Source organism: Eschscholzia californica, unplaced genomic scaffold (assembly GCF_041429995.1).
Source record: "Eschscholzia californica isolate CP2 unplaced genomic scaffold, dmEscCali1.0.p SCAF_3, whole genome shotgun sequence".
In the NCBI taxonomy this organism is placed as follows: Eukaryota; Viridiplantae; Streptophyta; class Magnoliopsida; order Ranunculales; family Papaveraceae; genus Eschscholzia; species Eschscholzia californica.
In genome coordinates this window covers 57,447,324-57,460,286 of record NW_028238420.1, presented here as the reverse complement: position 1 = coordinate 57,460,286, position 12,963 = coordinate 57,447,324, and the positions used below count along the sequence as shown (strand labels likewise).

General features: G+C 33.7%; 2 protein-coding genes across 2 annotated transcripts; both read right to left on the bottom strand.

Annotated features, from left to right (window-relative positions):
* Window positions 1–5: 5 nt before the first annotated feature.
* On the bottom strand, window positions 6–4,981 carry LOC147552330 (golgin family A protein (DUF1664)). Its single transcript, XM_086668897.1, has 12 exons — window positions 3,945–4,981; window positions 3,066–3,127; window positions 2,692–2,760; window positions 2,455–2,536; window positions 2,287–2,357; window positions 2,008–2,109; window positions 1,411–1,500; window positions 1,184–1,258; window positions 1,060–1,092; window positions 890–970; window positions 682–744; window positions 6–555 (listed from the first exon to the last, which is right to left on the bottom strand). The coding sequence occupies exons 1-12, from the start codon at window positions 3,997–3,999 to the stop codon at window positions 376–378; spliced, it is 963 nt and encodes a 320-aa protein (XP_086525023.1). The 5' UTR covers window positions 4,000–4,981; the 3' UTR covers window positions 6–375.
* A 55-nt stretch (window positions 4,982–5,036) lies between these two features.
* On the bottom strand, window positions 5,037–6,700 carry LOC147552329 (early nodulin-like protein 14). The gene is made up of 2 exons (XM_086668900.1): window positions 6,443–6,700; window positions 5,037–5,557 (listed from the first exon to the last, which is right to left on the bottom strand). The coding sequence occupies exons 1-2, from the start codon at window positions 6,615–6,617 to the stop codon at window positions 5,211–5,213; spliced, it is 522 nt and encodes a 173-aa protein (XP_086525026.1). The 5' UTR covers window positions 6,618–6,700; the 3' UTR covers window positions 5,037–5,210.
* Between the last annotated feature and the right edge of the window lie 6,263 nt (window positions 6,701–12,963).

The following is a 12,963-nucleotide window of genomic DNA, read 5'->3' as shown; positions in this document are numbered from 1 at the left end:
TCTACTTTTTATAACAACAATCACGATTACTATCTCAAAAAAAACAATTACAAGTATACATGTTTCACCATATTTTCATGGTTTCACTACCATTTAACACCATCAATATAAACACAACAATCACTTGAGCATTATTTTGGACATGTATATATTTTTTTTTTTTGTTGAAGTGGACATGTATATATTGAGATTTCAAGAATTGATGTAACTAATTATCAGAAAACAATACAACAATGAAGAAGATTGAGGCGACAAAACCTGCAAATTAAGTGACTGCAACCTGGCCCTGATGACGAATGCTTAGGTACAAGTTCATCTCGTTGAACCAATTCGATGAGAGCTTCATCGATAAGAACAAGTCGATCGATATTCGATTCATTTATCAAGTGTTAAGCTTGATAAAGAAATTCCAACTGGATATGTTCTATGTATTCTTGTCTTCCTGATCGGACTCATTTTAACGGGGATTTCGTTGTTGTCATTTTTTACTGTTGAGCTAATCTTTGAATCTCCTGTGTCTCCTGATTCATTAGTTTCAGTAATGAATTGAAGCCCCTGCATATAACAAGCCAGACATACGTATGATCATCATAACCGACCTCAAAACACTTCGAGAATATCGAAGATATCAACAATCAGAGTATGGAGAAACAGCCAATGAACTGTATCAGAGTTCAGTACCTTGGGTAATTTGTCCTCAATTGACATTGCCGAACGACTCGGTGGAAGTTTTCCAGTAATATCCTGTATTTGACATAAAAGGGAACAAAAATAAAAATCACCCATTTCCATTAAGTATGTAAATAATAAGTTCCAGGTCTAGCAATCGGTTTTCCTAGGTTAAGAATCAAGGATCAAACAAAAAATATTAATATATATAATTTCTGACCTGAAGGACGTTATTGTTCAAACCGTCTTTATGGCCCTCGGCAACTTGGCATAAATACCAGAGACCTGAATTGGTAACATCCTGTACAACATAGAAACAGACATAAACTTCACAAACCGTTGGTATGAATTGTTGGGAGATGCAAGTATTCACCGACACTGGCAACTAACCTGCTTGCTTTCAAGAAGATCGATTTTTCCTTCCTGTTTCGTGAACCAACAATACAACATCACTATACTTCTCATCCAATTGTCTAAAATATAAACATCCCCAACACAAATTTAACTAACTTACCAATCCAAGAACCATATTTTGAATTTCTGTAAGATCAAATCCAATTTGAGAAAGATTTGATGTAACTTCCTTTACCTGTAGGAATATAAAGAGTTACAAATGAATACCATGGTACAACTTGACCACAACTCTACTTCTTTCTCACTCTTATCATTCAAATGAAGCCTCTACTAACTGTCACTACATCGAACATAAATCCATCAATAACAGGATCTCATGGAACCCACCTCATTCATGATAAGGTTTGATACTTCCTTCTGCTCATCTAGCTTCCAATCCAAGTTCTCAAGCCTCTGACTTAGATGCTTTTTAGTTGACTGTGAAAAAAAAAATTGAAGTTTAATCTATTGTATACTCTTAATGAATTAAACGCAGAAGTACGTTTTTCACGTTGTTGACAGCTAAGCAATTGTGGCCGGATCATCATCTCGGGATCAGACATGCGCTGATTCCATGTCCCCATCCAAGTAACTCGGCCGAGTTTTCACAAACACTAACATATATATATATATAAGCCCGTGCGTGTCAGTATATATATATATATATATATATATATATATATATATATATATATATATGTAACAGTATATAAGATACTTATTTCTACATAGGCCACAAACTTTACTCTAATCATTCAAATTTACCATTATCAATTCAAAGTTTTGTATATAATAGCTAACACGTGACTTTGGCATGGATCACCTCCCAATTCTAATTCTCCGATTACTTAAGTGGATATGCCGATCCCAACTATTTACGCTAATAGAATTAATAGTATAGACGAAATAATCAATGACGAGCTAAAATAAACATTGAAAACATACCGCTAAAGCTGCTGATACTTGATCCAACTGTTTCGATACATTAGCAACTGCATTAGCCATATTTTGCTTTGTTACGAACATAACATCAGAGAATGACATTCCCTTCACGAAACAGAGAGCTATATAAGAACACCCGAAGAGCAAAAAGGAGAAACTCCTTAAATTAGACGTCTTTTCTTTCTTTTTTCTCATTTAGTATATGCATTATCTACTAAATTATAATTGACAAGCACAGAGAAGAGCAATCAAGTAAACAAAATCAAGTAGTTAGAACCTTGCCTTCCACCACATATAGCAATATCCCATTGCTCCTATTGCAGCAGCTGGCACCAAGTAAGATGCAAGACCACCTATATCAACAACAGAAATACATCACGATCTTTATCAGTACCTGTACACACACACACACACACATATACATACATATACTATACCCAATAAACATACCGGAAGAATCAGAGTTCCCATTGTATATGGCGACTGGCCTGGTTACTGTCAACTCCCTGATTTCTTGAGCCAATTGCCGGATCTATGAGGTAAGCACATAAAGAATCCAACAAATGTAAATATTATTAACATATAAAGCGACGGTGAGATATTTGACTAGATGATGAGAACTATGAAAGTATGCAAGTATGAATGGTACGATAATATGTAAAAGCCATATATAAAGTCATAAGCTACCTGAGCTGCAAGAACAGCACCATCATACTTGCCAGAGATATCTACTTCATTCACACCCTTCACTAGTTCCTGAGGAAGGAAAACAGGTTGGTCTTTATTACTTCTCAGTACGAGTATATAAAGTATAAAACAAAGATTACGATTTCCATTGAACTCACAAACATGATCATCTTTATCCATAATTTGAAAGCTAAGGGTCTTTCACCACAAAGAGAGAAAAAAGAGAGTGTGAAACTCTCCTTACGAAAACAACTTAAGTATTACACTAAGATCACAAATCCTTGTTGAGGTAAGCAATTTGAAATTAGGATTTATGACCACGGACAAAGATGTTCATGAACACGGGGAATAGGAGATATCAAAATATTAGATACCTGAAGCTGTAAAATCACATCAGATAATCGACCATTTCTCAAAATAACGGAGCCTGTCAAACCTATAAATCGAAAAAAAAAATTACAAAATGAAGAGAAGAATTAGACGCAAGAAAGTAAACAAGGAAGGTCAATCTGTACAACTAGATACAGAAACGTTTATATGTTTTGAAGCGAAAGTAAAAGAAATGAATATATCTAGTAAAGTATCATGTATGACATATTTTATTTCGTGTTTGTGGAGTCATGACTCGGGAGGCGTTTTTATCCTCCGATGAACCAAGCCCTCTCGGTTGAATGCTCCTACTGTACTTAAGTTTTCTAAAATTCGACTTGATACTGTAACTCAAGAATAAATTAGGGGTTTTCTTGTCAAAAACCGATAAGAAATTAGACAACTTCGTCACATGATCAATTTCTACTTGTTGTCTATGGTTAGGAGCATATTCACTATGATCAATAAAAATACTCCTACTTAAGCAGCTAAAGATGATTACTGATTAATGGTGCAAATAAGCAAAACAAGTTGCCCACTTTAGAAACTATTGAAAGAGATTGGTTCATACAATTAGCTCAATTAATGTAATCCCATTCTTCTGATTGGAGATTAAAGAAACCAAATACTAATTCTCAAACATAAGTCAGGGACCAAAAACGGAAATTTTACAACCCAATCTGTAATCAGAATGGAATCCCTCTTGAAACTTGATGGAAATTTATCAAATTCGTTACAAATATAAGGAATTTGAAGTTTCTGTGGTTGAATATGAACATAAATTCTGAAACTAACTGGTTAGAAATTAGAAAAAACAAAGCTGAAATATTAAGATCGAGGAGCTTCAAATGAATGAAATCCGAAGTAGAGAGAGAGAGAGGTACCAGCACCGACGAGAATTAAAGCTTTAGAAGTGGAAACTCCGGTTTGCAACGCCATCCGGCGGCGATTTCACGATCCAACTCTTCGGAAGCTTGGGAAGACAAGAAGGAGATGACGGCCTTTTCTTTTCTGACAGAGGTCTGTTTGTTATCAGGAAGAAAAACTCACCCAAAAGAAACGTTTTTGTGAAGAAATGTTTCTAACGGCAATACTCTATTTTTTTTCCGGTAAATTTGATCATTGGGAAGTTTTATATGCCCTTCCTGTAAATGGTAAACGCGCCTCCTTCCTACACAAAGTCACAAACTCCGAAAAAACTCTCCCAAACTTGCTTTGAACGAGGCACCTATAACGCTTATATATAGCGTCTTTAAAACTACTCTTTTTGTATTAGTGAAAAAGATCACTCGTTATCTTCAATTCATTTGGTATTTTCGTAATCTGCAATTGATTCCGAGAAGTCTGCAACTAGTATGAAAACTTCTTACAGAAAGGTTGCCTTTACAATTGGTTTGATTGCAACTTCTTCCAAAAAGCTTGCAAAAAATATTAAGTTATTAACTAAACAAAATGCAATAGTTCAACAAAAGAAAAAGCTAAACAAAATACAAATAGTTGAGTTTTTAACCAAATAAAATATAACTAGCCTTCAATTTAAAAAAGAAACTTCAAATTGAGCATTTCTTTTTTTTGAGAAATGACTCTAATCTACATTAGTCGTTAGTGTTATTGGTACATCATGAAGATGTGAATTTAAACCATTAATGAAAGAGGTCTAAAGCCCAACAACATGAAAGAGACCTAAAACCCGACAAATTGAGAATTAAGCTTACTTTTCTATTTATTTTATTTCCACAGTCAAACTTGGGCTCTCATTCGGTAATAAGATTTATTCAATTTAAAATTCACAATGCGTATTTTTCTTTAATTCGGCATTTGATTTTGGCCGATTTGATTTTCAAAGCACTTAGTAATTGAACACAACATTTGAAGAAGGAGCCGATGATCCAACGAAGAGGAAACAAAGGATCAATTTTCTTTTATTTGGAATCTGATTTTGGTCGTAATGTAGGCATGGGCTGATGGGCAACACCTAAAATAACAAGCATTTTTTTTTATTTAATATTAGAGTTATATTACACACCATAAACGTACAATCATTAAGAAATCATATTACTTTCAGGCTCTCACCAAATGAGAGTAATTACATGAACAAATTCAGCTTTAGAAACTCCAAACCCAAATTCTTCACACAACAAAATAAGCATTTAGAAAACCAAGTGAAAAAGATAGAGGCTCAATCCAACCCAAAACCGAGTTGACACTTGGACTGGAACTGCTGATGTGGAAGTTGGAGTGGGCCCAGCTGCCACGACATCACTATTCTCCGTCACTATTGGTTGCTGTTTTGGCATGACGTGGACGTGTAACTTGAGACCGTTCTTGCATTTTTCAGTTGTGCCACTGACAAAGTAACGAGAACCTTCGGAATTGAGGACGACTCGATCCACGCCATCCGTGTACATCTTTATAGGGTTGCTAATATCACAAGCTTCAAATTCTTCTTTGCTTCTTAACTCTGTTACTAGCTCTTGTCCATTTGAATAGGCAAACCCTGTCAACATACACCAACTACATGGTCATCCAAATTGTTTTCCTTATTTTTACGGAATGGGGCGATATCTAGAAAAAACCTCCGATAGTCCAAAAAATCTAGAGTCTAAAGACCAGGTTATTGTTTCTGTGAAAACTAAGGATTTGAATTGTCGTTTTCCAAAAAATCTAGCGTAGGTAGAACAGTAAAAGTTAAGCGTACGTGATAATAGAACCAATATAATTGATGATACCAACTTGCACTAGGACAAAAGTTCGATTTTAAGGATATTTTGTAGCATAGACCTAGTAAATCTGTCATGTATGTAGCACTTAGTAATTGAACACAAGTAGCATACATTCTATAAAGTGGGTGAAGCGTCTTGAGGGCGCATTTACATAAAAATTTCATACTAGAGTGCGTATATAGACACCCCTCATTTATACTCGGTACATCTCACTCTTAGCACCCCCGTAGACGGGGCAGTCCGAGGGCACTCAGACTAGGCCTAATTCGTGTAGTGCTTTAACAAAACCGCTCAGTTCGAGTGCCCTCGGGCCGCCTTATCCGTGGGCCTGGGACTGCTCAATTCAAGGTCCACAGAGAGTACCAAAAGAGGTGTGGCCCAAGTGCGTAAAAAAGGGCGTCTATAGAGGCACCCTTCCGAGTTCCGACTATGCTATCTTATATTGCAAGAAGGCTCAATTAGCACATGATTTTTTTTAGAAGAAATTATATGTACCTTTTATATTTACAGAGATAGGTTAGACCTAGACTACACAAAGTTAATCTGAACTATAACTTGAACTAATCTACCCCTAACTATGAATATAATCTTTTTGAGAAGAAGGAAACCAAGATTCGGTAAAAATTTAGAGAAAAAAAAAGAGAGATGATAGGTCTTACATATGTTATCTCCAACCCTGAAAACTTTGTCATGGGACCAAGAATCAACATCAGCATAAGAATCCCCACCTCTTGCTCCTCCAATAACATGGTGAACTTGTTGAGCTTCTACTTCATGGTTACTCATTGTTATCAGTACTACTACCACAATCAAGACAAACCCCATCTTCATCATTTCTTGGAGAGAGAAAGCAAGATTAGAGATGTGTGATGTTAAGAGGGAAAGCCTCTTCTTTTTATCACATTTTTCAAGTGAATTTTATGTTTTTTTTTTATCAAACCAAGCAAACTTTCCTATTTCTAGCAAGGAATGGTAGGTAAATATTACTACTAGGCATAACCTTAACTACACAAGGGTATTTTGGCCCATCCCTATAAATTTGTTATTTTCTATCCGGTCCCTGTAGTTTCTCAAATATCCATATGTGGCAAAAATTTGGTAACGTTTTTTGTTACACCATTGAAGATAGAATATCTAAATCTAGGTCGGCCATGGTATGAAATTAGATTTATTCAGTCATATAGACTGAAGTTTTTTTTTTTCGAGAAAAAGGGACGAAGCTAAATGGCTCAAAAAACGAGACTGCCCACAGACTAAACACTAATCTAGTCCGGTGCCATTAGATGGGGCCTATTGAAAGAGAAATGGTATGTTCAACAAGAATAGGCCCCCTATTTTTGGGCCATTTAGAATGCTGTTCGAAAAAATGGTCTATTGAGCTTGATCAAAAGGAATCTTCTGTTATTCCTAGTATTTATTTGTTGGTTGGCTCTACTAAATGGTCATTTTGATAAATGACAATAATGTCCTCAACTCACGTTTTCACGTGATAGCATTGAACCAAATAAAGTAGGGTTGTGTAACTTAACCTTCACACCTACCAGCTGAGGTAAACTTATACTTTGTGGAGTACACAATTAGGAGGGATGTCAAATTAGTCATGGATATTAGTGTAATGTCTTATAGTTCGTTCTCTACCTATTGTATGAAATACTCTTCCTAACGGAAAACTATTAACTTTACTAAATATTGTTTGACATGAGTTTGAATCCATTCTCCACAATTTATGTTGAATGGTCACATTGCTTGAGAGATCAAATGGGTTAGTGGACGATATATTGGAAATAAAATACAAGAAGTCCACCATCTTTTGGTGTAGTGGTAGGACGTCTCTATGAAGCTCATGAGGTCTTGGGATCGAATTTCGGTAAGAAGCAGTTTATCACAGTCATTACAGTGGCATTGATACATCCAAGATGTGATAAGCACGATAACCGTCTAAAACAGTCTCTTACAAGAACGAAGTAAAACCCAACTAAATTATGGCTTAAACCCCAACAACATAATTTATACCTTAACAACCCAAGTTCAAGAAAATAAGTCTACTTTCTTGAATCTTTGTTTTTCTCTCATGCAAACACACGAATACATCATTAATGTGTTATTTGTTCAGTGAACGTGTAGATATGTTTAGAAACAAGTTTGTTCATACACAACACAAACTAAGTTGTATGAAAATGAACAGTAAATGGTGTATGATTATTGAAAATGAACATTAAATGGTGTATGATTATTTACGTTTTGTTTAAGACAGGAGATGGCAGTGTCTTGCAAAATAATTTGTTTTGGGTTAATGATTTTATCAAGGCCCATTCTAGAACACCCAAAATTTCGATCAAATTTACCAATTCCAAGAAAAAATGTGGGCATAATTGTGGTAACTTATACTTGTAGGTAGATCGATCGCGCATAAATGAATTTGTACTTGCATGAAATACCCAATGACAGATAAAACATTACTGTTTAAACGTTTGGATAATTCAATGTGTATTTGAGGACAACTTGATGGGCCAGAATTGGGGGCCTCTAGGGAAGTTCTATAATTGTTAAAGGTGCTGCCAATAGTCAAACTTGTTGGGGATCTTAGGTAAAGGGGCGTCTTTTACAACAACTCGAGGCGCCTATAGAAATTTGGGGCCTCTTTGCTACCGAGTACCAACTTATGATGAGCTCCTCTTCTCAATACTAACCTAAGCAAAAAAAAAAACCCTAAGCTGAAATTATTTGAATTTTTTCATAAGCCTATAAGTTTTCTTTGTCCTTTTTGACGAGTGGAACCTTTTCGAATTTTGCAGTGATTCACACTACAAAAAATACATGAAAAATGTAAGTTTTCTTGGTGCGCATAATATTTCGTGAACTTGTATTAGTGTTAACTTGAATCATGATAATTGCTTGTTGTCTTGTTGATAAAAACAACCAGAAATATACTCACATTGTTCTAATTCATTGAGAAAAGATATTTTATGAATGAATTAGAGTATGATATTAGTTTGCTCACTGGCCACACGAACAGCTAACGATAATGTTCCTGTTGGTCGAAAAATAAATGGATCCTTCTAATATAGGTCTCAAGCATTGCATTCACTTTAGACAACTAAAATCTTAAGGTCAGCCTAAATGGGCAAGGGAAAAGGAAAAAAGGAGTGCAAAATAAGTTCATGTCATTTGAATATTTCTAGAAACCCTAAAATCCACACAGATTGTTCTATTTCCAAAGACCTATTTTAACTTAAATGTCATCACACCTTTTTGAATATTTGGTAAAATAACAAGGAACCTTTATCCACCAAATAAAACATATGAAAATGAGTGAGCTAATAACAAAACTAACAATTTTAAATTACTTGGAATAGTATTTAACTAATTTATGTTTATTTGGATCCATGATAATTGGTTTAAATAACTAAAGTATGAAAAAAACTTCATCGACCAACTTATTACTTAAAAATGAAAAATGTCAAGCGGGAAACACGGCCTGCAGAGCTATCAACTTTTCGTATGTCGACGGCGAGATATGCAAGTGTTGAATGAATTAAAACTTCATTCTTATCAATGTCTATATTATTCTTGACAACATCAATGATCAATCAACCCTACCTCAAGTCATAATTTTTAATCCACCTAATCCAGTCTTGAAGAAAAGCAGACAAAAGATGCATTTATTCATTGAGTGGATTAAAAACACATTTAATACCGTCTTTTGTAGATAATTAACATCATTTTTAGATCAATGCTTGCTAATCATGTTCTGTTAAACCTAAAATTATTTGGATTAAAATGATGATATTAATGGTAATTAGTGTGTAAACTTGAACCACATGGATGACGACTAAGTTGATAATAATTGTTAAACAAGGGGTGGATAAAGAAATATTAGGCATGGGATAGACCCATATAATTATATGTGATAGGAATGTTTGTGTTTCTCGAAGATGATCGTATATAATTAACATATATCTTAATTATACTGGCAAGGACGCCCATTGTAGTAGCTATGAAGAACAATTAGACTTTTTTCTACAAATTTAAGTACTATGTCTTTATTTAATTATGCTAAATTGCATATAATTGAGTGATCATATTGTATGAAGAAAGAAAAAGAATCATAGTTTTTCTATGCGAAATTCGACAAAATAAGGTCAATCCATAATTATGGAAAGTGAACATAAGCATTTCTATTGACATACTTATGTGAAGTAAAGTTAGCTATGCGCATATGCCAAAAGGAATATCACCTTGACACCTATATAATTATAGTAATTATATTGTTCTATCTTGGTTGTTCACATATGCTTTTGTTCTTCCTTTTTTTTTTGGTCAATGTTACTACTTCAAAATATAACTTCTAAAAGATAAAAGTTGATTTGAGAGTAGATTTACATTTTATAAGGCCAAGTACTTGGCTTCTTTTTTCATCAAAAAAAAAAAGTACTTCGCTTCTTCTTAAAGATGTTGAGTTGAAATAAAGGTGTCATTTATCTTTGATATTTAGCAGTATATTAATGTTTATGTGACCTGTACGGCAGATAATTTGATAATTTATAGTAGCTCGTCTATACGTATGTGTATGGGTTGCCAACAATTATCATAAGTGAACTATATCTCTCTATGTGAGATAAATGTATATATAATCGAGCTAAATGTATTTATCATCAAGCTTCATCTCATATAATTTAGGTTAGAATCAATGGACTTTGAGTCTCTTAAAATAGTCCTAACAATCTTTATATGACCTTTACTATAAGAGAGTTACATATCTCTGCCCAAACTATCCTTCTATTAACAAAAAAAAATGATTTTTTTTGAAAGAACTCATATAAGGACTTGACATGCACTGCCATTTTTTTAAAAGCATGTATACATATATATATTTTAACAAAAAAAAATGTATATATGTACATATAATCCAAACATATATTTTGACAACCAATTATTTTAATATTGTAGTATATTAGTATATATATACATATATATATATATATATATATATATATATTGTGTTTTATATAACAAATATGATCTTATCATTTGTATCTAATCTAATATACGGTGGTTAAGCTTGTGTACACATGGTTATCTATTATAATAAAATATGTTAAAAAGATTGAGTGAATCTTACAAATAAAATAGTAATGAAATAATAAAATATATTGCAATAACTATGTAAAATAATAAAATAAAAATATACACACATAAATGATAAACGATCAACTTGGTGGAGATTAGGTGGGCATGCATGATAGTGAAAGAAGCACACTTGAGGGAACCCACTATATCAAATGGCCGGATATTGGCTGGACGTGCCCTTCATCCATAATACCTACCTAAGTAATATAAACACTAGACTAGACGCCTAAACCTTTCAACAACAAAAAAGAAGACACCTAAACTTGTAAGAACAATTTTTCTATAAAAAAAAAAAAAAAGACGTATGCTAATTAGAGCGAAATTACAAGATAATCCTACTATTTTTTAGTTGTTAAATTAAATTGTCATATTTAGATTCTTTTTTCTCATCACTTAATTAAAATTCATCATAATCAATCTTTCTTAACGAAGACTTAAACTAATGAAAATTAGTCTTGGTTAGGATTTTGTGACTGCGGTCGTATTTTGACAGAAAATATTCGATTTGAAGAGGATATTCTCTTAGATAAAGAAGAAGAGGGTTTTTATTTGAATTTTAATTTATTTAATGTTATTTAGGACTTTATTTGCCATCAACAACTATTTAACACCTACACTTAAAACTAATGAATTAGAATTAATGTGTGGTTTTACGTAAGAATCAAATACTAGTCATCAGTTCGACCCGATCAATAAGTCAAATAAAGATCAAGAATCAAACGGGTCAGACCGTGTCAAAGTAACTAGAGCGTGCATCTGAAAGAATTCTATCACCTGAGCCTGAAACTGTGAGGTCAAACGACACATGTTTCTTAGACGCCTTAAATCCTGCTCTGACTCTAAAATTAATCAGGCCATCCATGCTTAAAGTTCCGCTATGGGTCATAGAACAACAAAGAAGGTTTACGGAAATTAGCTCGGCCCTTAGACCTGTCTGATCCGTAAGCATGGGAAGGCGAGTTTGGGCCCCAGATTACCCAACCTAAGTCGTAAGTCGTAACATAACCTTAGGTCCGGGGTGGAGAAGTCCATTAAATCTAAGATTCGAACTAACGTGCAAGACAAGAATACGTTGTAAAGTAACTTTCCACAAACCATCTACAAAATCGCCGAGAAGATCTATCAAATGCGAAGTATATGCAAATAAGGAAACCTATCCTCCATACAACCGTCAAGGCGTCGTCTCATCTAAACCGGTAGATCCTCACCGCACTATTTCAGCCTCTCTTTGCAGCCGAGCTACCGAGCGTATATAAAGCAACAAGTCCGTCTTAATAAACCACACAGTTTCAATCTATAAACTCAAATTCAATTCTTTAACTGCAAAAATAATTTACTGATTTGAGCATCGAAGTATTTTTTTTTTAATTTTTTTCAGGTTATGTCCTAGAATTACAAAGAGTAATTTATCTTTTGATTTGCTTAATCTTCATATCCAGGTAATAACTTAAAACCTATTTTTAGACATTATCAACAACGACTTGAACTAATAAAAAATGGTCTTGTTTAGAATTTTGTCACTGTGGTCGAATTTTCATGGTGAAGATTTGATTTGAAGACGATATTCTCTTAGATAAAGAAGAAGAGGTTTTTTTTTTATTCCATTTGATTTTTCTTTGTTTTATTTTTCGTGAAGTAAGATGTTATTTGCTATCAACAATTATTTAACAGCTACACTTAAACTAATTAATTAGAATTAGAGTGCGGCTCTAGGTGAGGAGATCTTTGTTATGGTGGTGGGATTTTGATGGTAGCTAGAGATGTGGATCTGGAAGAATCTTCTCTATATAATAAAAAAAACAATGAAAAGGGCTTTTTTGTTTGTATCCGTAATATTTTTGTTTTAGTTTAATTGTTCACGATTTTGTTAAAGATTAACAACCTTTAATTATGTTTTTAGACCCCTAAATGATTTGTTCTATTAGTATTTATTTCAGTCAAAGAGAGATTTATATTACTTTTTTCTCGAAACACTCCAATAATGTTAACCCACAAATCTGTTCTTGACTTTCTACTTATTTTCTTCTCTTTCTAATGAGTTTGAATGAAA